The 26788-nt window shown below is 34.9% G+C and overlaps 1 protein-coding gene across 1 annotated transcript in view; it reads right to left on the bottom strand.

Moving 5' to 3' along the window:
• The window catches only part of LOC126830927 (glycine receptor subunit alpha-1), a 103492-nt gene extending 85355 nt beyond the window's left edge, over positions 1-18137 (bottom strand). The window contains exons 1-2 of the mRNA XM_050561442.1: positions 18001-18137; positions 16828-16946 (exon numbers count right to left, since the gene is read on the bottom strand). Coding sequence (XP_050417399.1) covers positions 16828-16904 — 77 coding nt within the window. The 5' untranslated portion in view covers positions 16905-16946; positions 18001-18137. The remainder of the gene's footprint in view (positions 1-16827; positions 16947-18000) is intronic.
• Positions 18138-26788: the final 8651 nt, after the last annotated feature.

The following is a 26788-nucleotide window of genomic DNA, read 5'->3' on the forward strand; positions in this document are numbered from 1 at the left end:
GCTCTTTTAGTTTTCAATCCCCTGTTCTACGGAATTATCTACCATTTAGTTTAAAATGTTGCACATCTCTATATTCTTTTAAAAAAACAACTTAAAACACATTTGCTTAAACAAGCTTTTAACTGACTCTGTATCTACAACTGGCAAAGAACAGTGTCTAGTATTGTAGGTTGGACCCCCCCCCCCCCCCCAAAAAAAAAAACAAAACAAAAAAAACAAAAAAAACAAAAAAAAAACTAAAAACAAAAACAAAAAAAAACAAACAAGCTTCTGTGTACACATTGGCGTGCACATAAAAGAATCCTTCGGGTTGTCGTGGTGTCGGGTTAAAATGTCGCGATGTCTGGGTCTGGTTGTCGCCTTATGAAGGTCGACACCACGACATGATACCAATCAGTCACCATATTTTATCGGATTGATATTGACGGTTATTTATACATGTTATATGAAAAAAAAGAAAATCCGACAAGTCCTCTGACCTGTAGTGTGTTCACAAACACCGGAAGCATTTCATATTAAAATTTATGAAAGTTTTGATAATATTATGTTGATCAATAGCTTTATTGTTTCTATGACTTTTTATACGCCCACATTTTAGTGTGGGTGCATTATGTCGCCACCCTGTCCATCCGTCGCGCCCATTAACAATCTGATTGTAAACGCGATAGAGGGCTGCATTTTTTGATGGAATTTGTTTTTCAAATAGTTTTTAACAGATATTTCTCAAGTTTGGTGAGAAGCGTTGGTGTCATGGCAGGGTGAACGATATTGATATTCAGCGTTTATTGTCCTCCAAATTTTGTGCTAAGCATTGGAGTCACGAGAGGACGAACGCTGCCTTTTGAATCTATCGTCATAACAATTATTCTTTCCATTCATTTTACCATGCGTGATTCATTTTTTAGTCTTTATCATCTGAATGGATAATAAGGTGTTCGGAAAACCGATTCTTCTTTTTTTTTCTCTATTTGTCACCAGAACATTTCAGTATCGTTATTATATTTTAAAAACCAAATAGAATATTACGCAATGGAAAACGGTAATATGATAATGACCAGTTTTATTTATTTATATATAACAAGGCAATTATTAACAATTATCTATCATTAGATAATATTTTACAAAATTCGAAAACAGAGAATACTGGTTATTAGAAACAGCTTTTTCGAACTTAAATAATAAACTGGAACAAATCCGGTCATCTTTACAAAGGAATCAACTTTTTACACCATGATGACCGCCACATGCTAAATATTCACTTGGATAATATCAAGTGTTATTAGACTATTGATGATGAGAAGAGTTCCGTCTAATATGTATAATGGAACTAGCTACGCTCGTAATTTGATCTTAAATGAGACATCTGCATATATTTTAGAAAGCTATTTGATACACGCTATATACCCTTTAACACCCGAGAATAGACTGTTATTCCCTTTAAGTATATTATAACTAAGTGGATGAATTTTCAATTTAGTGTAAAACATAATCAGAAACTAATACAAGGGAATCAACTTTTTACACCATGATGACGACCACATGCTAAATATTCACTTGGTTGAATAACGAGAAAGGGACGTGATACACAACACTTTACTGATTATTCCACTCACTTGGATAATATCAAGTGTTATTAGAAACAATGTCTGCGTTCAGAATGCCTATAAACACAAGGTCAATTTGAAAATGTTAAGCGTGCAGCTTATGGTGTTTATCTCTTGTAACTTATATCTAGAATATATTTGATAATACTTTAATCATTTTAAAATGAAAACTTTAAATCGTTGAAGCATCATTTAGCAACTGACCCAGAATAACCTATGACCCAATTAAATGGAATACAAGTTACTTGTATGTTACGTCTGGCGACGTTTCGACATGGGTTCTCTTATCTAATCTTAATCAATCAAAGAATAACAAACATACACAAGATAAACGTTTATGTAGTAGTAAATATCGGTAGTAAAAAGCATCACCAATCATAGGTTGCCAGGCAACGAAACATATACCCATAAAAAGGTCAGTGTGATATTGTACAATCCTGGAATCTATGAGCTACGCCATCTCCATTAAGCGTTCGCCTTGACTTGCTACTTTATGACTTGCCATAGTCATTATTTTGCTTAACGACTTGTTTGGTTAATAAGTTAGTTGATGGTATTAATTAAAGGGGGGGGGGGGGGTAGAAATCAAATTGTACAAAACAAAACATAAAAAATACATTAGGTAACAGTCCCAAACCGCCAGGGAAGTGGAGTCTTAAACCCACGCAATAAAATGTCAACAACAGTATGTAATTGTTCTGAAGGGAAATCAGATGTAGACATTTATCTTAGTAGAAATTACTGGCTTTGCATTACCAATCTCCCTCGACGCGTCGCATATAAGACTTAATGCAATTAAGAAAAAATTTAAGTGTCATATTGATCAGTAGAAGCGACTAAAAATTGCTAGTGTGTAATGGAAACAATAGAATTTCGACTCTACATAGCCACATTTTGAAAATATGTCTGTACAGGTGTTATTATATTCTATAATATTTTTATAAACAAACCGAAACCACCAAGAGGAAATGCATTGAATAATTATCTTTTAATCAACAAAACGGTCGATTCCCCTAATACCAATAAGTATCCTATTCCAGCTAAAAACAACGGGTACTGTGTTCAAATTGTATAACTATCCATGTTAAATGATTTTCATTTATTAACCCGAAAGTTGCTTTAGTTTAGATTATAGTACATCAATAAATATCTTCGTAGTATACATGTGTTGTTAATTAAGGACGCCATGGACATTACAGTTATTCGAAGTGCTTATCTCATTATTAGACATAAATTTTAATTAAAATGGTTATGACCAAGGTGTCTTAAGTAAGACTCATATGAAGTCCGCTGAAGTCGAGATCTCAACTAGAATGTTCCGAGTTCGAATCCAATTTATTTGTCAAGTTTGGTGCCTTCGGGACTGACAGGGAACACATGCCATATCGTTCGTATGGTACTAACACCAGGGTTAGTAGCGCTATAGGTAGAGTTAAAGACACGTATTCTATCGTACCATATCGAAAGATCATATACATTAGAAAATGCATGGTTTAATAAAGAAGGAAACTTGGCACATCAGGAATACAGAATGACAATCAATTCAGTCTGCAGCAACAAATAACGGGAATTCGCGGAAATGACTGAATTACCCCCCAAGTATGATAGACACTTTTCTACGTTAAACTAAAATATGTCATATCTGTATGCCATTATAAAAGTAAAGTAACATCTTTTGTCAGATGAAATAAATTTATGGTCTTTATAGAAAATCCCGATGATTTTATTTTGCCAAACAAACACATACCAAAATAAACGATATAGAGATTGAAACACGAATATACACAAATATAGATCATAAAAGCGATGTGAAGATTAAAAGAAATTATAACGTGATATAATCGTATTAGGTTAAATTTTCAATCTTCTGGGAAATAATATGGATAGTGTTCATTGAATATACACTTACCAGTCTAGTATGATATTTTTTAAGAGTATCGGTGATAGGTTGATAAATAGATTAAAACGCTACAAATGGAATAAATATTTTTGTTGGTAATATGAATTCCAGATTTGATATGATTTATCGGATTGATATTGACGGTTATTTATACATGTTATATGAAAAACAAAGAAGAAAATCCGACAAGGACTCTGACCTGTAGTGTGTTAACAAAAACCGTAAGAATTTCATATTTTATGAAATTTTTTGATAATATTTATGTTGATCAATAGCTTTATTGTTTCTATGACATTTTAAGCCTGAAGGACTTCCCCGTTCACAGTTCTCACGCAACTCAGCGTGCCCTTGTTGTTTCGGCCTAGCATTTACAATTTCCAACATGCGGTGTTTGAAACCGACGTCACGACCGATAGCTAGTTTCCTCTTGTGTCAAACACGACCCGTGGAATGTACACAAGACCAATAATGATATACCCAAAAGCCTACGGATCCTCGAAATTTGAAATCTGCATTTCCCATTTGTAGAAAAACAATAAAAGCTAATTTAAACATTAAATAAAATGAAATGTGGTTTTATGGCACGTCAGCTCCAACCGGGATATATTGCGCCAAAACATTAAATAAACAATAGTCTTCAAATACGCTAGACTGTAGAGTGTGTATAGGGTTTGGTTTTTAAAAAATAATTTTCAAAACCCTGTCTTCTGTATTTCAATTGGGTTAATTCCTCAATTGTAGCGAAACAATCACCATAACCGTAATTTATAGTCTATAGAAAGACACGTTATTTCCTGAATACATAAAATTTCCAGAAAAAATAATTAAACGCGACATATTCACAGTTGAATAGCAGGGCAGGTGCAATGAAAAACATTGCATCACAGAAGCTATAATTTAATAAGCAGACTACTGTTTCGGAAAAAATAGTTTTCTTAAGGAAATTGCAATTGTGTGACAAGCTTGCATTTTACCGTTGAAATGTAACAAATACATAATTATAATTTAAAAACCTAAGCCATTAGCTTTCAAACTGACTACCTCTACAAAGTAAGAATACGATTTCTTTTTAATCATTTATGGCAAGGTTTGTGGGCTGTTGTGTGAAATTGTTCACTACAAGAGTTTCACAAGATATTGATAACTTGTAAAAATAAATACATTCCACAAGATTTTGGTTTGTGGTGTTATTTTACCACATGAGTTCCACAAGTTATTTTTTTAATATTTTTGATGTTCAAGAATGACTTGGAAATATTGCATAATATTTGTATTTTTTAAATGTATTTCCATGACAAACAAAATTGGGTGTTTTAAGCATTATTAACTTAACGTTCACAATTAATTACACATTTGGCACTAAAATAATATAGTTTTTATTTAGCTTACTACAAATAATAAGACATCTATACAGATTAACTGCACATTCATCTTTTTGAAAAGTATCGAACAATCAAACTGGTTATCTTTACTTAGCATAAGTAGAAAATGTTCATGATCGAACTCAGTCATCAAGGTTTTGAAATACCTGGTAGTGGAACTCTATAGCAAGTTTCATTACTCTCCATAAGTAAGAATCAAAGTTATCTTGTCTCAAAACATGGACCAATGAAACTACTCAGCTTTAGCCGAAAATATTAATCATTGTAAACATTATACCTCAATTAAAAGCAGAGTTGTTATATTCCAAAGTCTTTACCTATCAAGTTACCTATCGCTATTTAGCCTTAGCGGAAATTCCCATCATCAAACTTGGTCAAGGTATTGATATAATGAATCAATACTCTGAGTTTCATCATCACTCTCACCCAATTATAACCAAAGTTATCGTGTTCCAAAGTCTCAACCAATCAAATTGCTTATCTCTGCTTAGTGGGAAATGATCATGACCAAACACTGTCAAGGCATTCCCCTATTAGACACCTACACCACGCCTGAATATTCGACCTCAGAAAGAGAGTTATCACGTTCCAAAGCCTCGACCAATCAGATTGAAGTTTCTTCTTAGTCTAAGCAGATATGCTTATCATCGAACTTAGTCAAAGCATTCGCCTAATAAACACCTACACTAAGTTTGAATATTCTACCCGAATTAGATGGAGAGTTATTGTGTTCCAAAATCTCGACCAATCAAATTGTTTATCGCCCTTCGTACCCTGAGAAGAAAATGCTCATTATCAAACTTAGTCAAGGTATTTATGTAATGAAACTATACACCATGTTCCATCAGTCTCACTTAAATATAACCAAAGTTATCGTGTCCCACAGCACCAACCAATCAAATTGCTTATCTCTGCTTAGCCCAAGCAAAAAATGCTCATCTTCGAACTCCATCAAGACATTCACCAATTGACCACCTACACCAAGTTTGACATTCTAGCTGAATCTAGCTGAATTGGAAGGAAAGCTATTGTGTCCCAAAATGTGTGACAACAGACGGACAGACCCATTTTAACAGTCATCTGCTTTCTTCGAAAAGCGGGGGACCATAATTCCAGTGATGTGCAGTACTACATGGGGTATATCGGTATTATTTTGCGCTCTTGTTTGTACGTAGATGAGTATTGAAGTGTACGTAATGCCTTCAATGCCGAAATTCGAATAAGGGTACATGAAAACGCCACTGTCAGGATAAAATTCCTACTCTCGCGGTATACTGGAACATAACTTTCAAAGGAAACCAAACATACAGCTACCAGCAGATTAATCACCAGACAATTTAAAAAGGTTGTTTAGATATTTTGTACAGATTTACAGCCACAATGAAATGGTTTCATGCTAAAAAAAATCTCAGAAACTCTGAAGTGTGTGAGGGTTGTTCTATAGGTATATCTCGCCTGTATAAATAATAGGTCCTCTGTAAATGATTAACATGAAACAAACACACAAATTCTCTCAAATAAAATAAAGTAAGGCATTTTTTGCGTAAGTGCCCATAACATATTTAAATGTAGTAAGATAAGTAAGGGATTTATGCGATAAAGGAATAATAGCTGTAAAAACGTGTTTATTTGTATCGCAATTTAATTTGATAAAAACATTATATATAATAATATCATGGCCTAGACTAATTATAGTTTACAGAAATCTGTGATGATATGAAACACGAAATGATCTTTTAAGGTTAATAGACACATTTGTCATATGCATTGTTCATGGTCAAATATTAATAGTAATGGGATGTGTTGTTAACCAAATTAGGTAACGATCCCTGCTGGTAGCCACGGTATGAGGCATGGTCAACCACTTGATTAAATTACGTCATATTTGACCAATTAGAAAATGGGCAGAGAAAATCCAAGCATAAGAGTTCGGATAAGAGTGCAAGATAGACAGAATGACCATATATTTAATTTATGATTGTAACCTATGTATCCAGTGATTGACATTAAAATGTTGAAACGAGGTGTGGCATTGTTATTTCTGTGTGAAATATAAACTGACTAAGAGGAGAACAAATTAATAACGTGAAGATATCAGAGTGACATTTAAAGATACGTTCTAACCAGTAGTGAATTGCAAATATAGCCAGAGACAATACTAGACGATCGCAAGGCTAATAAAATATGTAGCAAGGAAGAGAGTATGCGGCGTCACACGTTGGATAGCGCTACATATAAATCCCCACGATTAAGTAAAAGAAATGAATTTCATATCGGTTCCCTCTAAACACTATCTGAGTTGGGCAAGAAAGCATAATTGTCCTCTGAATATCTCTAAAACATGTTAGTATTTTTTATAACTAAGTGGATCAGAACTACGCCTGTTGGAATATTACAGTCCTTTACCAATACCTAATATTGGGTCCTCGTACCAGGAAACGAAACATACGCTCACAAATCGTTCGATCAGTCAATAGAGATTGTCCAATATTTACGTTTTTACGTGTTTCTGAGCTATAAAGTCATTAAAAGACCGATACATCTCCCCTCGCCCGCTCCGAAATTGCCCCAACGAGGGACAGTAATTAGGTTTTAGGAGACTGTATAGATGTTTTATGAACGAACAAGATATAAAACAGAACACCATCCAACTAACATTTTTCTTCATACAGAGACAGTGGATATTAGTTTAAACTGAGTTAACACGACTATACTTGATAGAGAACCGAATAATGTTATTGATAACGTGACAACTAATTAAGGCCATTTTCAGACACAGAAAGCTAGTAGAACGGAAATTGGTTTTGCGAACAAGTTTAGAAAACCCCCAGATTTGATTGTTTATTGTACTTTCTTTTTTACAGGAATTGAACAAATGCTATTCAGAATCAGTTTTATGTGGGCGATTGCACACTGAAGATTATCATAATCATATTGTGTAAGCCATTAAATAAAAAACACATTTAAAATTTGGTTGAAATTGACATATGGATAGACAGTGGATTAGTGATGCCTTTGATGAGCCGCAAAGCTGGTTATTAAGTGCTGATTATAGCAACAGGGACCTTTGAGTAGGCTTGACTAACAACCATTCATATCTATACCTAATGTACTTACTCATGGAAGGGTATCGCTGCCAATATTAAATACACTGCTACAACGTCTTTTCCATTGATTTTATGTAAAAAGTACAATGTACAAAGTCCCAATACCGGTAATGATAAAGCCAAAATACCTCTAAGGCAAGAGTTAAATGTAAATCGTCAAATGTCAAGTGTTAAATGACAAATGTTTTGTGGGAAAATGCTTTTTTTTTGACGAATCTACATTTTACATTTCTCTCACTACATTTTACATTTGCTCTCTGCCACATCCCCTTTGTCCTTCACGCATTCAACATAGCATGCTTCACAAAGCATCAACTTTCATATGCAAATGTAGGATATCACGTGACTTATTAACATATACGGAAACCTGGCAAAATATAAGCCAGAACAAGGATATTCACGACACTATAACAGGAAATCAGCCTCGCACACAATAAAAATTTACTTATCTTGACACTTTCGATGGTACTTTACCATGATTCCAAATACGAAATTCCAGGTATCATGTTACATATTAGTGAAAAGCACGTTCATTTCTGTTTGTAAATATGTAAATAGTTTTCTGGTACAATCGCATTTTCATAATTCAAATCCACTAAATATCACACTATTAAAGGGGTATTCAAGTAAAAATACTAGCCAAAATACGAAATTTTAGATACCATGTTACGTATCACTGATTGCTCTTTTCAAATATGCAAACAATTTGCTGGCACACTCATATTTGCTTAACTTAAAGATTAAAGTTGAAGTGAAGGAAGAGTGGGTGGGTGTGGGGGGGGGGGGGCACTAAACGAAAATAAAGATACGGGACTCTCTATGTCCATACTAAAAACTGTATAGTCATTCCTCTCTTTAAATATATTATTTATTTGTTAGGCACAACGCTTATATATTGTTTTTTTTTAATGGATCAAAGTTAATTAGGCTGTACTCAACTCTTTTTATAGATAGACCGGAAAGAGCGTGTGTGGGGGGGGGGGGGGAGGGGGGTAAAATATCAAAATACGGGTATTAATACGAAATTCCAGTTATTGTGTTATGAATTACTGGAAAGTATGTTTGAATCTATCAATTATTTTCTGACACATTCATGATTACGCACGGTCTTCTAAATACGCGTAGTTTCTTATGGTGTGCCAGCTTGATTTGCTGTTATCGTGCGGTGAATATCCTTATAGTGTACTGGTTTATGGTGTGCCGGGTTTCCTTATATGTTAATAAGTCACGTGATATCCTAGATTTGCATATGAAAGTTAATGCTGTGCGAAAGTTGCTATGTAGAAAGCATGAAGGAAAAATGGGATGTGGCAGAGCGCAAATGTAAAATGTAATGAGAGAAATGTAAAATGTATTTTGACTTTATCATTATCGATATTAGGACTTTGTACATTGTAGTTTTTACATATAATCAATTAAAACCCACTCGACAACTTAATATACAAGGATTAAAACATGTATAAGTTATTGAAGAGCATCTTAAAATTAATTTAATTTAAACATTTCCGGCATTTTGGTTCTATTTCAGATAAAAGAAACCCAAGCACGATTGTTTTCGAGAAATTGAATGACCATGAAATGAATAATTCAGCAAGAAAACGTTTTGGCCGGTGAAACAAAGAAACTGTCTTATTAGTACTATTTGTTGTACTATTTCTACGACAAAAGCCCAATATATTGATTGAATTCGTCACTTTGCCGTGTACGACAGGTTTCTGAATAGAGGTTGTTAAAGGACAACATTGGTGTCAGTCATTATCACATATGTGATAGAACTCGTTAAACTCGTTTCAAATATAATTTTAACACAGAGATCATTGCTACGACAGATGCGTAATGAAGGTTTCTACAAAAGGTAAACACGAGTTATCCTTCTATATAACTGACTGAAGTGACGAGTGATAACAGATACACGGGCGAATTTCTGCTCACTAACAATTCCTTCGGAGACCAAAAGTTGTTATGTGAGACTGTGAGAGGATATCTGACAATTCAAAAAAGTAATTGAATGTCACTAGATAGGAGAACACGAGAAAAAAAATAGAAATAGTCCGTACATTCATTTGTTTTTATTCATTCTATACTTAATAAAAACATGGTAATGCACGGAATTTTCCTATATTTTTTCGTTTTCTCTTTTCTAGTGATAGTCAATTTCTGTTTTGAATTGTCAGATATCCTCTCACAGTCTCATATAGCATATAACTGTTTACCACTTAGTCACAAGACGCGTCAATGGGGGATAATAACTAGTTTTACGCCCATTAAAGGGACCATCCCTAACACCAATAAAGTAGAGGAATTGATTATGAATAACGTTATATTAAGAACAATTTGGCAAAATGTTTTCTAGAAACGACGAAAGATATTCTAAAAAGTTTATTTTCTTAAAACACTGAGATTACGTCCTGCACGAAATTTCGTACTAAAGAAACTATACCAAGAAAAATGTTACTTGTATGTTCAAACCTTTTATACTTTAGAGGGGGGTGGGGGCTTTGATGCTGCCATGGTCGCAGTTCATTGCATTTGTTAGACGTTACACATTAATATTCAATCTACGACAGAGTTAACTATGTACTATATAAAACCTGATTAATAAACTAGCCATAGCTTATATATTTATCATTTACGATAGATAATTTAGACTTACTAAGATCTGGTAATTTTGTCCAACATCATGTTCCATTATGTAGAGATTTATATTAGTATTCTACACAGACACCTTAGTGATTATCACCGAATACTCTTCAACGAGCAGACTAAAATAATGTACCTAAAGCATAATCCTTGCAATCCTAGCAATCATCTTGTATGGAGCTTAGATGAAAACCACATCATTGGAAAGGAATTGGACACGAATTACGAGACAGCATTAAAACAAGAGAGCACCGATGTAGTAAGATTTTAAAAAGATCCCCCAGCTTCCAATTTTACTAAATGACCCCTTGTTCCTCAAAAGACACCACCCAAAAGAGAGGGGGTAAATGGTGATATTATTTTAATACTTGCAATATAATCACGTGATTGTATTTTACTTGTTATTACCATTAGTTCATTATAGTCCTTTTGGGCTTTTCGACCAACGTATTAAAGTTCCAATAAGTCATTTTAATACTACAATTTAACCAACCCTTCAGACCGAGAAGTGTTCTTTAGATAGAAATCAAGATGTCATTATGACCTGGATGTTAATTGGATAGAAATGTTAATTCAGTAGTATTTTAATTGTTATTACCGTTAGTTCATTATAGTCCTTTTGGGCTTTTCGACAAAAGTATTAAAGCTCCAATAAGTCATTTTGATACTACAACTAAACCAGCCCCAAGACCGAAAATTGTTCTTTAGATAAAAATCAAGATGGCATTATGACCTGGATGTTAATTGGATAGAATTGAGTAATTCTTCAGTAGTTGAGCGGCGTTTAAAGACAGAAAATTGTGACGTAATGACATGAATAGAAAATAATGGGAAATTTAGATAAATTTGGTCAGGAATGATTAATTGTAATGGATTTTGAGACAACGTGCTTTTTTGATAAAACCGCTTTTTAGTTTATATAGACAAAAAAATTGGTTGAAATTGCCATATGGATAGACAGTGGATTAGTGATGCCTTTGATGATCCGCAAAGCTGGTTATTAAGTGTTGTATATCGTAACAGGACCCTTTCAGTAGGCTTGACAAACAACCATCATATCTATACCTAATGTACTTACTTGCCTACTCACATCGATTTTTAGCTCCGACTCGACAACTTAATATACTAGGATTAAATCATGTATAAGTTCTTGAAAAACATGTTAAAATTAATTTAACATGGATAGAGAACAAGCTAAAACAAAAACAAGTTTTTGTACAATCAGGGGTCAAAATCCAGAAAGTTATGGTCTGAAATGCGCAAATATCAAAAGGGACTGAGATTTTTGGAATATAAGGATATGTTTTAAGTTCCATCAAAATTGGATAAAAATTGTGACCTCTAGAGGGTCCATAACCTTTGAATTACATACTAATATACAATTTGCATACAAAGAGCGGCCATTTTGTCGGCAGTTTCATTTCGATTTTCCCAAAATTCCAATTCAACCTTCATTATGGTGGAAAAGAGATCTAAACGGATTTAAAAAAAAAAAAATTGTGACCTCTAGAGAATATCGAAAGGAACCAAGATCTTTGGGTTATAAACATGCATTTCAAGTTTGATCAAAATTGTAACCTCTAGAGTGTCCACAAGCTAAAAATGCGATTTTTCGTACAATCAGGGGCCCTAATTCACGAAGTTTCGATCCAATATGCGCGAATATCAAAAACAACCAAGATCTTTGGTTATAAACATGCATTTCAAGTTTTATCAAATCGGCACAAAATTGTGACCACCAGAGGGTCCACAACCTTGATATACCAGATATTTACACTATTTGCGTACGAGGGACGGCCATTTTGTCGGTCAGTTTTGGTCCGATTTTTACGAAATTCGAACTCAAACCTTCATTACGGTGTAACGGTGATATAATCAAACGTGTTTTGAAATCGAATAATAATTGTGACCTTCAGAGGGACCACAAGCGAAAAAAGGCGATTTTTCGTACAATCAGGAGCCATAATTCAGGAAGTTAGGGTCCGATATGCGCAAATATTGAAAGGAACCAAGATCTTTGGGTTATAAACATGCATTTCAAGTTTCATCAAATTGAATTAAAATTGTGACCTCTACAGGGTCCACAACCTTCATAACCATATTTTTACACTATTCGCGTACAAGCGGCGGCCATTTTGTCCGGCAGTTTTGGTCCGATTTTCATGACATTCGAACTCAACCTTCATTACGATGTAACGGTGATATAATCAAACGGTTTTTTAAATCGGATAATAATTGTAACCTCCAGAGGGGCCACAAGCTCAAAAAGGTGATTTTTCGTACAATCAGGGGCCATAATTCAGGAAGTTACGATTCGATATGCGCAAATATCAAAAGGTACCAAGATCTTTGGATTATAAACATGAATTGCAAGTTTCATCAAAATCGGATTAAAATTGTGACCTCTACAGGGTCCACAACCTTGATATGCCATATTTTTTTTTTATACTATTCGCGTAAAAGCTGCGGCCATTTTGTCCGTCAGTTTTGGTCCGATTTTCACGAAATTCGAACTCAACCTTCATTACGGTGTAACGGTGATATATGTGAACGTTTTTGTAAATTGGATAAAAATTGTGACCCCTGGACGAACCACAAGCAAAAAACGCGATTTTTCGTACAATCAGGGGTCATAATTCAGGAAGTTACCATCCGATATGCGCGAATATCGGAAGGAACCGAGATCTTTGGGTTATAAACATGCATTTCAGGTTTCATCAATATCGGATCAAAATTGTGACCTCTAGCGCGTCCACAAGCTAAAAACGTGATTTTTCGTACAATCAGGGACCATAATCCATGAAGTTATTTTCCGATACATGCCATTATTGACAGGAACTGAGATCTTAGGGAGATAAAGCCATATTTCAGGTTTCGTTGAAATCGGATATGATTTGTGACCTGTAGAGTGTCCACAAACAAATTGTGGACGGACGGACGGACAAACAGGGGCGACGACAATATACGTCCACATGAAAATGTGGGCGTATAGAAAACCCAAGCACGATTGTTTTCGAGAAAATGAATGACCATGAAATGAATAATCCAGCAAGAAAACGTTTCGGCCGGTGAAACAAAGAAACTGTCTTATTAGTACTATTTTTTATACTATTTCTACGACAAAGGCCCAATATATTGATTGAATTGGTCACATTGTCGTGTACGACAGGTTTCAGAATATAGGTTGATAAAAGATAATTTTCCTCCACGGCCATGTTCCATCGTTGTTCATTAAATGACGTGTGACCGTCTTGGTGCAGAACAACACGCCTTCGGATAGTTTCGTAGTCCGGTAGGCTATCTTTGGAAATTACGAATTGCCCCACTTGGAAGTCGTACACAATGACATATTTGCTGTGGTTTGAATGGTGGAAATTTGAAATTTAATATATATGTCTATTTGTTTACCGCTTAGTCACAAGACACGTCAAAGGGAGACAATAACTCGTTTTACGAACATTAAAGGGGCCATCCCTAACACCAAGAATGTAGAGTAATTGAATAACGTTACATTCAGAACAATCTTGCAAAATGTATTCTAGAAAATATGAAAGATATTCTGAAAAGTTTATTTTCTTAAAATACTCAGATTACGTGCACGACATTTCGTACTAAAGAAACTATACGAAGAAAATGTTACTTGTATGTTAAAACCTTTTATATTTTGGATAAAGAAACAGAAACGATGTTACATATATAATCCAAATACAACTAATGCCCAAATACATGTCCCAGATTGTATATCTGGTCAGCATATGAGTTTTCAGGAGTCTCTAAAAGTATTGGCAAGGTTTCTTTTTGACGTCAGTAAATATTTACAAAGTTGTGTATTTAATGTTGTAAAATACCCCCCCCTCCCAAAAAAAAAAAAAAAACAAAAAAAAAAACATCAACAACCCAAAACCGCCTCTTAAAACTAGAGTGCAAGTAGACATTGATTTTAACATTTTTTCTTGGTGCGTTCAAATGGATTGAAATTGGATGATAACATTAGAGTAAGTTTTACAGACAATTTATTACAACCGCCCTTTAGTTTACATCTCATAACATACGTCATCTATTCTTCTTCTCAACTTATCATGCAATATAACAGTTACTTTCTTTTAACAGCGCCAATATATCGTCTATAAACAGTAAACTTTGGCATGTAAAACACGTTTTGGTTACATTTGTGGTTTCAATTAAGTGGCCATAGAGTCAATAGAACTTGATTTTGATTATCACCAAAATGATTTGACAGGCTATACACAGAATTAAGCTGACCACTCCATTAGTCTTTAACGACGTGTTTAAGATGTGGTTAAGTGCCCAGACGACAGCATAACAATAACTTTGTTATTTTATGTTACAAAGTTGGAAGTCATCAGGAAGAACGTTTTCATATCTCTCTATTTACATGGAGACACAAATTCTTTGCGAACATGAAAGTACTGTTATGCCTCACAAGGGCTAATGAAGACGGACTACTCTTCTTTCGAATTCAAGAATTCTAACTTCTAAGGCTTCTTTTACCTGCAGGCCACAGTACAAAGGGAACCTCAGGTTTTGTCTGCATCCGAATGATCTGACGCCATTCCTGTGCCACTGACGATTGTGAGTGATGCCGCCATGGTCGCAGTTCATTGCACTGTTTATACATTGCACATTTATATTCAATCTACGACAGGGTTAACTATGTATTATATAAAACCTGATTAATAAACTAGCCATAGCTTATATATTTATCATTTACGATAGATAATTTAGACTTACTAAGATCTGGTAAGTCTATACGTGTGATATAGATAATAGACAGAAATCAGAAGAAAATAAATTATAATTTTTTCCAGCATTATGTTCCATTATGTAGAGATTTATATTATTATTCTACACAGACACCTTAGTGATTATCACCGAATACTCTTCAACGAGCAGACTAAAATAATGTACCTAAAGCATAATCCTTGCAATCCTAGCAATCTTGTATGGAGCTTAGATGAAAACCACATCATTGGAATGGTATTGGACACAATTTCCGAAACAGCATTAAAACAAGAGAGCACTGATGTAGTAAGAATTTAAATAAATCTCCCAGCTTCCATTTTTTCTAAATGACCACTTGTTCCTCAAAAGACACCGACCAAAAGATAGGGGGTAAATGGTGATATTATTTTAATACTTGCGATATAATCACGTGATTGCATTCTACTTGTTATTACCGTTAGTTCGTTATAGAATACAACCCATACATGTTTTTGTATGTCCATTAACTGAGATTACGGCGTACAAGTGTGCTCTTGGGCTTTTCGACAAACGTATTAAAGCCTCAATATGTCATTTTAATACTACAATTAAACCAACCCCAGGACCGAGAAGTGTTCTTCAGATAGAAATCAAGATGTCATTATGACCTGGATGCTAACTGGATATAATTGAGTAATTCTTCAGTAGTTGGGCGGCGTTTAAAGACAGAAAATTGTGACGTAATGAAATGAATAGAAAAAAAATGGGAATTTTAAATAACCTTGGTCAGGAATGATTAATTGTAATGGATTTTAAGACAACATGCTTTTTAATAAATCAGCTTTTCAATTTATATGTACACAAATTCTATATTCGCCTTTTTAGCATGGGATATTGTGTCTTTAATAAGGAAACATAATCAGCTTTTTTGATTAACAAATAAGCTGGTGCGTAAAAACGGATCGGTAGGTTAGTTGGTTAATTAGTTGCTAAAAACATTAATTACAGTAGAGACTAGAAGATTTTCACATTTTCCAATTCTTATTTCGTAAAATGATAGTATAGAAATCTTATCTGACAGCCTAAAATGATACATACATGCATCAGTATCAATCAATATCAATTTTTCAAACTTTTTTCTAGCAATTCTGTCTTATTTGACTTGGAGAATGTAGTTACAAAGTAAACACTGACTTCTAACATTGATGCTCATGTTTAGCGTTAGTGCAGTCATCGTGGTATTATGACAACACTGGTCCGTATCCAAATTTGCTGAAACTCCTTATTCGATGTGTTATTATCCCCCAACCATCTGATATCAAATTTCTAGATGGTATGGTTTATAGATTAACAAATAGAATGTTTTATATTGTATTGTTTGATTGACATATCGAGCGAGGTACCATAAGATTTTGAGAAAGGATCATCATGCTATCTTGAATTAACAAAATAATTACCATCAATAAACTTACCTTGTCTGTGCCTTCACAAGATCAAACGAAATCAACATCATATGAAATAAACCACATATTGCTCCGTGTAATTTCATTTCTATTCGATTTTTAACTCTCTGGTAAATCTAACGATGATACTGTAATATATACAGACACAATATATTGATTCCACCTTTAAAATGACAGACTACTAGCTGCCTATAGGTAATTTGTATAATAAGTCCACCCAAAGCCCGCATGCAGTAGTAATTTAACAATCGCCATTCCATTTAAAATAGAACAACTACTATATAATGGCTTGAATTAACATTAATAAAATATTTTGTTATTGATAAATTGCTTTGTGATAAGCTACTACAGAACTTGCTAACTGGCCTCAACATAACTTGAAAACTATTCTGAAACACGAAGGTCATAATCTTGACTATATATGGGAAGCAATTAGCGCCTTAATTTAATATATAGTTTAAACAGTAGTTGTTCGTATTTAGAATACTGAATTTGTTTTATAATGACAGACGAACAGTTAGTCCATAGGTATTTTAAAGTTCATCCAAAGCCCAATACAGTAATTTAACAGTCGCCATATTATTTTAAACAGAGCAACTATAACGGCTTTACTTAATGTTAATGGAGTATTTCCCATTGATAGATTACTTTTTGATAAGCTGCTACTGAACCATATAACTGTATTACGACTGATAATTTACTCCCTTTTTATTAATAACCTTAACATCCGTTCAATGTGGATACACTGAAAGTAATTGTAATTTTAAATTGTTGTGTTGCCTATTGGAGAAGTGTTTGAAGTCTTTATCCCTTATAGTGAAAGAGAGAACAGAAAGTGCCCGAGTTCACGGCAAAGAAGAAAATCATAACTTGTTGGGTGTATCATGCCATAAAATTTCGACAAGGATAACATACCAACTCCAAATATTTCTATGAGATTATATGCATGGTTCTCACAAACTTTCAGAATGATGAATAAGTCCTAAAAAGAGTGTTCTGAATAATTGTGAGATGGATTTGTCTTGTGACCCAATGAATAGACCCATTAAGTAGACTACACAAATTGTTTGTTAAAATTTCTACTCCGAAAAGTGATCTATAAGAAAGCGGGGCATAGAAACGGGTGGTTACAATATTAGTCCAAATTTAAAATATATATCAATACAAAAGCTAGCTACTTACCGGTTAGAGTAGTAAAGAGTTTGTCGAAAGACGACCGACAAGAGAAAATAAGCGAAGTATTCAAAGGAATAAATAATAAGGAAGGCAGGCTTTGAAATGTCAATCAGTGTCGGGTATAAAATGTACAGCCATTGATCGTCGAAGGCTTGTTGAAAACTTAGCCAAACAACCACAAGTTCCTTATTACTTCAACAGGAGACATATAGATTATATATAGCCAGAGTTGATTGATAGTCAAATATGATATATTCCAGTAGTTATAAATTGTTAAGGCATTGTGTCGACATTTAATAATACGACGCAGAGGCGTGCAGATGCTATAATTGATTTGACGTATATCGGAACAATGACATACGATACATTGACACTTTGTTGAGGTGTTATGATTAGGTCCTGAACATGAACATAGTTAGCAACAATCAAGAACCAAAGACCCCCGAGTAAAGAAAATCAAGCATAAAAAGGGACTGGTATTCCTTACAAGGGTATATCATGTCAAGTTTTATTCGATTCTGTTCGCTAATGAGGGAGAAATAGCGCTTAAAAAGTGACGCCACCCCAAGAACGAGATGACGATCAACATTTAGACACCGGCCGTGGCACCGGTTTAAAAAGTTTACTTTAAGTTACGGGTGAAAGAATAAATGGCAACAGGGTTCGGAGTAACGATTAGCGTATTGGCCTTGAGTATGCTAAAAGTTAAACACGTCCCCCGTGTTGTAATTTTGGATACATGATTTTTCATTTTCCTAAATTCATTTAGCGAAATAAATAAAACAAAGACAGATTGATTGATTCTAAATATTATGGAAATATTAATCCGGCTGCGAAATTTAATCTGGAAGTCATCAGTAGAAATCTGGGTCCTTGTCTGAAAATGGTCACCGGGGTCTTTGTATCAGAGGTGAAAAACGGGCATATTCTGATCATTGTCCATCACACAAATGTAATTTACATGTCAGGATGGCTGATAGATCAATTTATTTGGCACGAAATTATAATCACAACATAAATTTAGGTTCCCTTTAACATTGGAGCTCCTGGTTATAGGCCAGTCAGTACCTCGCTTAATCCGGGCCTGATGGAAATGAGTTGGATGTTGGATCCCGAAATAAAATAAAAAAATCTCTGAAAAAAATAAATATTAGCCCGCGTCGTTTTCTTCATAAATTTGTGCCAAACTCCCGACACATTTTTGGTCGAGAGCAAGTAGTTCTAATGATAAACAATTACAGTTACTACTCATCTGTTTTCAGGGGCGGACTCGACCCAGAAGCCCATCGGCAAAACATAATTTGACATATCTTTTTTACAAATAATTAAAATTTTAAATCCATATTCATCTTTGTATGCACTGAGAAATATAGTAGCTTCAATCCGAGGAAAATAAAATGATCTAGTTGGTCCAGCGATATAAGTTGGTCCGAGGGCCTAAAGCTAGTCAGTGCCGCCTCTGACAATTTTATTATAGGGCTAAATGTAGAATTGTGATCTTAAATGTTTGTAAACTGCAAACTTTTTAAAACCGAGACTGAAATCAGAGAAAATCAGATACCAATAACAACTAGAACTCAGGAGGAGTACTGACGTGTTTCGGTACATTGTTCCCAATTCCAGCTCTCATCAACTTTAAGGTCCCGTGCCTCACACACCAGTGTCTGTAAAATCTTGCACCCAGCTATTTATCAGAATATAAAGCTTTATCAACCAAATAGGTCCTTGAGATCTTATAAACAGAACACTCTTGTCGTTCCACAGTCAAAACTAAGACATTTTGGTGACGAAAATTTAAGTGTAGCTTCTCCTAAAAAGTGGAATTATTTACCTCTAAAAATCAGAAACAGTGAAACTTTGACTACTTTCGAATAACAGGTGAAGACTCACTTATTTCTTGAATGCCATGAGAATTAGACTTGCTGTTCACCGTGGATATAACTATTGTCTCATTGCGCCTTAAGCATGCTTTTGGATTTGGCGCTCTACAAATGTACATTATAATTATTATTATTATCTACGCTGGCAGAATGTTTTCACCACGCACAGTTTTGGTTGCAAAGTCAAACTACCCCCCCCCCCCACACACACACACACAAAAAGCTTTCCTGTCCCACTGAGGCTGATAGCCATCGAGCATGGGGGATTGATCGATGGCACACATATATGTACATTGACGCATATATTGTGTGATAAATTTAATCTATAACGTGTTCCCTAATTCTCCTGTTACTGACACATAAGTAGTTAATAAGTAGCATGCAGCTCCATGTTCGTAAATTATTGTATCTATATAACTACATAAATAAAAGACTCAAAAGATTGATCGAATTATACGAACTATTTTAACACTCCAGATGATAAAACCATTTTTTAAACACTTCATGCCCAGTTTCGTTTTATTGATGACAATACTTTTATAAGATCACAAATTAGGATATTACCTACTGTTTAAAAAAGCCCTTTAAACCCCTGTGATTTATTATAATTTGCAATCGATATAGGCCAGACCTATAGTCCAAAGGTTAGTTAGACCGAAGGCCGGTTGCAGGGGCGGATCCAGGAATTTTTGCAGGAGGATGTTTGCAAGGTTCCTGAGACAATATATCTCCCCCCCCCCCCCCGCTCCCGCATGGTCTATCGTCATTTTGGCGTATATACATACACACTGAGCTTTTTAAACAGAGAAATTCAACACCTCGTTTGACGTCAATTTTTATTATGAATTAATACAATTACATTGTGATTCAATTTCATGGATGCAAAGCATTAATTGTGATATCACATAATGTCTCTCGTGCTTTGAGTGCCCATCCTGTCCCACATCTGACGATAAAGCCGAGAAACTTTTCTCATAAAAATTGTTGATTTACAAAAAAAAAATATTGCTGGTAGGGGGGGGGGGTCGACCCCCCCCGCATATTGATCCGCCCCTGGGTTGGTCCGTTGATCCGAAATAACAATACTCTCAGCAGGGTTGATTAAATGCTTGAAATCGACATTAGAACAGTGGTTTATGTGTGTTGTATATCACACATACAATTAGATTAATGATGTATTTGTGAATCGGGCCATAACTTAGAAAGGGGTATGGTGATTAGCAATATTTTAACAATACCTAACGTGGAACGAGGTAATATATGTTTCAGTTGTGATGTGGATAAAAGGAACAATACCAGACAAAATCAAAGTTTAAACAACTGCAAGTGAATTTTTATTTACAGGAGTAAAATAAATATATTGTTTCAGGTAGTAATGATTTGATTTGTGTTTATAACAAATACAGTCTTAGGCTTACTTTCCATGTGCGCGTTTTTCATTTCTATGTGTAAAGAAAAATCGCTGAACAGTTTGGGGTCATAAGTGAGGATTTCTCATTACAGCATGGAGTCCGACATTGTTTACGTTTAGTCGCGGCCTGAACACCATGTCCACAAAATCTGTCATTTGCAGTAACAAGCGCGGTTGATTGACTTATTGGAAGAGAACCCGTGTTTGTACGCCAGAAAGTAAACACCAGGTTGGGCGCGCATGTGCAAACTCCACGCGAGAACAAAACGCCGAGAAAAAGTTGTTCATCGAGAAAACGTGCGCGGAAACGCTTACATGGAACCGGTTTCAGCAGTGAACATTCCCTAGACATGAGAGGATGACATCAGTGCGGGTTAATGAGCTCGCAATATTAATTTTTTTCCTTCTGCAAATTAAATTCTACAACATCTTTTTGAATTATTAGCAGAATAGATAAAGGTGTTTGATGTATATCCGGCTAAAAATATTCCTATATACATGTAGTGTAAATGGGTATATGCAATGACTAAAATGAACCATTCTGTCCGAACCAGTATACGCCACGACGTCTTATGTAAGCAATACACGCGGCATAGAATCAATGATGTGATGTCGGTATACTTGAACTTATAAAGGTCAGTCATCTAGATACAGAGGTATAAACTGGCTTTTGCAATACCTCTGTGAAATAGATTGGGAAAAGCGTACATGGAAAGCGGGTCTTACAATCTGCCAAAACGTTAAAAGGATGGCCACAAAAGAAAACAGAAGTTTTTCCAATTGCCCATATGTCTTTTAATATTAAGAATAAATTATCCACCCAAGATATCATTTTCACAGCTATTTATTTCCACAAAGTTAACACATGAAATCTTAAATGGTATTACATAAAACACACACCAGTATAGAATGTTGTCGAAGGAGCAGCCGGGAATGTGTCTATTGGACTGGAGTGGGCTCTCAAATATCAGATTACATTAGTACGCCAAATATGTGACAAAAATGGCAAAATTGTAGGGTGGATCTTGACAATATATGCTTAGATCATATATTGTAACTTTTCCTCCACTATTTTTGTTACAATTCCATGTACAAATACATAATCTTCTATCTTTGATTTTATTACATTCCATTTACTAATATTAACAAGTATTTCTATTCTATTTCAAATTTCTAGGGAAAAACTAGAGTATAATAAACTAATTCACTGATAATATTTGTCGTTTGTAGTTTACATTTTTCCAGTTCAGTGAGATCAGTATTATTTCACGCCATTTAATCGTGTTGCCGCTTGTTATTGCATCACGATACCAGAATTAAAACTTTGTTTTAATGGTTTTGAAAATTTCACATACAAACCGAAAGATAAACAGATTGTTATCTGTTCCATATACAGAATAAATATTTTAATAGGATTCTTTTTAACCCAGAAATAATCAATATTTTCAAAATAAAAAATACGTCACCAACGTATCAAAATTCAAAGCATACTGGAGCTACATGAACAGCTGTCATCTAACCAACAATGATAAAGTACACCCAAAATTTATTAACTATATCAATTTCCCAAACGATTGTTTATATTTCCTACAATACTGGCAATTGGTTGCGATTTAGACTATGGTATGAATTCAGTTTAAAGTTTAAGGTTAGGGATTAAGTAAAAAGTTTAATAAGAAAAAAAACCCCTAGAACTCCGAAGAAGTACTGACGTGTTTCGGTACGTCAGGTCACCTTGTCACATCAACAAACTAGTTACACCATGTACTATTGAGTATAGTAACATACAATACCTATTAAAGTGGAAACAACTGTTATTTGATATTAGTTGTTAGTAGACGTCCGGGTCACTATATGCAAAGGTCAAGGGTCATTAAACGATTAGGTGTCCAGATAGTAGGTCAAAAGTCGGGGTCATCTTATATGCAAAGGTTAAGGGTCATTGAAAGGTTAGGTCATCAGCTAGAAGGTGAAAAGTCGAACAAAATTCGAAGTTAAGCTGGAAGTTAAATCGAAATTCAAAAAAGATGCTCCCTAAGAATTGTTGCAGTTTGGAGTAGGTTCAAAACAAAAAAAAAAGGTTTGAAGGTTTTTTGTAAAATTCAATATGGCGGCCACACGATTGAAAATGTTATTGAACAAGGTCTCTAAAAATGAAAAATAATATCTTGGGCTAACACCACCATATGTCATTTTTAGTCAATTTTTAAAATGGAGAGAACCGAAATATGGGCAATCTGAGATTATTTTTTGTCCCATCCGTAAAAAACTTCCTGTTTGTCAAAAATGACCCAATTTATATTTAATAAATAGATCCATGGAGGCCAACCACATCTACGTTAGCAGAATGTTTGCACCATGCACAGTTTTGGTTGAAAACTGACTAAATCCCCAGCCCCCCCCCCCCCCGTCCCCCAAACAAACAAAATCCAAAAAATAATAATAATAAAACCACTTACAGAAACAATACTTGTTTCGAAGGTCCGAAATACGTTATAATTCAATCATCAACAGGAAAAGATTCCGTTGAATTATATTATAGTATAGAATAGTACATTATGAAAAGAAAAGGGCACTTTAGAAGTTTTAGTCACATATTTAGTGATTATGTAAACATTGTTGGCGACAGGTAACGCCAATTTTCAAATGTAATTCTGAGTGCATTTATATTGTATTTATAGCATGTGCCACCGTCTTCATTAGCCCAGTCTGTACAGGAAAGCAGGACGTTAAACTCCAATTCAATTCATTTAGCATGTGACGGTACCCTCTATTTGTAAAACGGCCAATGTGATAGCTAATTGGAAAAAAGGTGACCCAGCGGTGTATAGTTGCTAAGTTTTAACTTATTTTGGACACACTCCGTTATTACTAATATTATGCAAAGCGTTTTTTTTTGCACGGCCATCAACAACTTACCAACCAATTGAACTTACACACTTCTTTTGTTAAGCCATTGATGAAGGCCAGTAAAAGAGGGCAGTATTCTGTGATATTATGATACGTTGTCATAAGCTTGGGGCGGTGGGGATAAGGGGAGGTCTACTTGAATGGTTCAGGTATAAATTTTGATTGTGTGTGTGTGATATTTATTGAATTTTAAATACTCCAAATTTCGTGATATTTCTTTACATGTATTTCTAAATACTTAAAATTTTGATACTTTTTTTTTTTTTTAGCATAAATAGTATTTTTTGTGACAATATTTAGCGTGTCGCATATATTTCACCATATGGATGTAACTGGCGCGCCATAAAACTAGTCCACCCATTCATTCCGTTGGTCAAACAACCACTGGCTTGTGAACACGATAGATTCTACAGTTTTTGACGGATTTTTCTCAAATATTATGTAAAGCACTGTGGTTATTAAAGGACAAACACTGTCGATTTTAAGTGTTCTGCGAAATTCTGTTCCGGGGTTACCCCTTTGCCAAAAAACGTATCAGCCATGACAGTTTTGAGAATACTCCTTTCTTTAGGACACCATCTGGGCTATTATGTCCTCCCAGGATCGATTTCGATCTTTCCAACATACAAAAATGGAAGTGTCTTTGGAAGTCTTTCTAAAACGGCCACTTCTTTGAAGTAGCCTATCCTTAAAATGCTGTTGTATTCAGAAGTGTCAATGAAATGCTGTTGTAGATATCTTTTAGAGGTGTCAGTGAAATGATCAGCTATATCCACTGTCTCCGAGAAGTGTTAATTAAATGTTGAACACTTCGGTGAAGTGTCCATGAAATGCTGTTGTATTCAGAACTGTCTTTCACACACGCTTTTAGATAAGGTGTCAGTGAAATGATCAGCTATATGCACAGGCTTTCAGAAGTGTCGATGAAATGCTGTAGAAACAGACCATATTTTCGACGTGTTGATGAAATGAACACTTCGGTGGAGTTTTTGTAAACACTTAATGGAAGTGTGTTTCTAAAGTAAACATTTCAAGGGACGTGAACACTTCATATGTATAACTGGGTACCTAAACAATGGCCATATTTGGATTACCAGACATTCCGATGTCATTACCGAAAGTTCTAGGGCACCCAATTAGCTCAAAACTCCACCTGCATCCCATTTAAAAAAAACAACCGAAATACATGAAGACAACTATCCCAACGTTATACCTACATACACTGAATAGAACAGTATTAAAAGAACTTGAAAACCTTTATAGAGTTACAAAGTGGTTCAGGCGCTGACTGACTAAACAGGAGAAAATGTCAGGGAACTGTCTTATCGTTCGAATTGGACGGAAAATGAAATGAAATATAATTTAACGTCCTACCTTTCTGCACCGACGAAAACCCGAGGTATAGTGAATGCGTTGACGCGCATATAAAAGAATGACTGTTTATTACTGAGTGTCTGTTCGACTAGGCTTTATCAAGTAATGATTAACTGGAAAATGAAATGAAATGGGGTTTAACGTCCTACTGTTCTGCTCCTATACTGGGCTAATGAAGACGGGCATACGCCATACATGGGAATATGTTGAACATTTTAGTCAAATTACTTTAATCTGAGCGAAATTATTTGTGTTTAAAGACTATTTATTGTCACTGGAAATGATACTTGACAATTGAGACTAAGTCTAGATTATCCATTTTTAAATTGACTTTGTGTTTAAAGACCCTCATATCGAATTCCAACTGCCAGGGGATCTTTTACGTGCATCCCAATATATACACGGGACCTCGGATTTTCGTATCATCCGAAGGACTAGACAGCTGTCCTTGTCAGGCCCTCCGTCCTGCATCACTGACAAGGGGAAACCACGCCGGAAAATCTGGATGAACTTTCTCGGCCAATGCAGTGATCGAACACCCGACCTCCAGGCTAGCGAGCCAGCGTCTTACCCACTTAGCCACGCGACCCCCCCTGATTAACTGGGACACTCAGTTAATGATGACATTCTACTTATTATCTGGGAAACCTAACTTAATTAAATGAAGATTTGATGAAACCGGCTACTATACCGGCATCTCTGCATCGCATTAAGAAAGTAAGATTGATACACACATGTATATTTACCCTCTATTTTTCGTAAATGATCGATAAATTTAACTGCCACGCCATATCTCCATAAAGATGTCTGATAAATTGTTTCAATGGCAGTTGGTAATTGAACTGGAAATAAACAGGACACGATTATATGGAATACAATTACTGCTCATTACTGAGCGACGTTACGACCATATACTTTTAAAAACAATACTTATTTAATGATGACTAATCAGAGACATGCCACTGTTCACAATTACCCAAATTCACCTATATTCAAACTCACATCCCATTATTATCACATTTCCATTTTGTTATTTGTGCATTCCTGGTGATGTAACGAGTTTAGAAATAGGACTATATTCTTTCTTCTTTTATTAGTTTAGTCATATATATTCATATTATTAGTCCAAGTCATAATGCGTAGTACTAGTAAATCTAGTCGGAACAGTGATTCTGAAGTGGCATTGAGATGACGTCATAGGCAAGTGTGAGGTTTCTCT

The sequence above is a fragment of the Patella vulgata genome, chromosome 8, assembly GCF_932274485.2.
Source record: "Patella vulgata chromosome 8, xgPatVulg1.2, whole genome shotgun sequence".
NCBI lineage: Eukaryota > Metazoa > Mollusca > Gastropoda > Patellidae > Patella > Patella vulgata.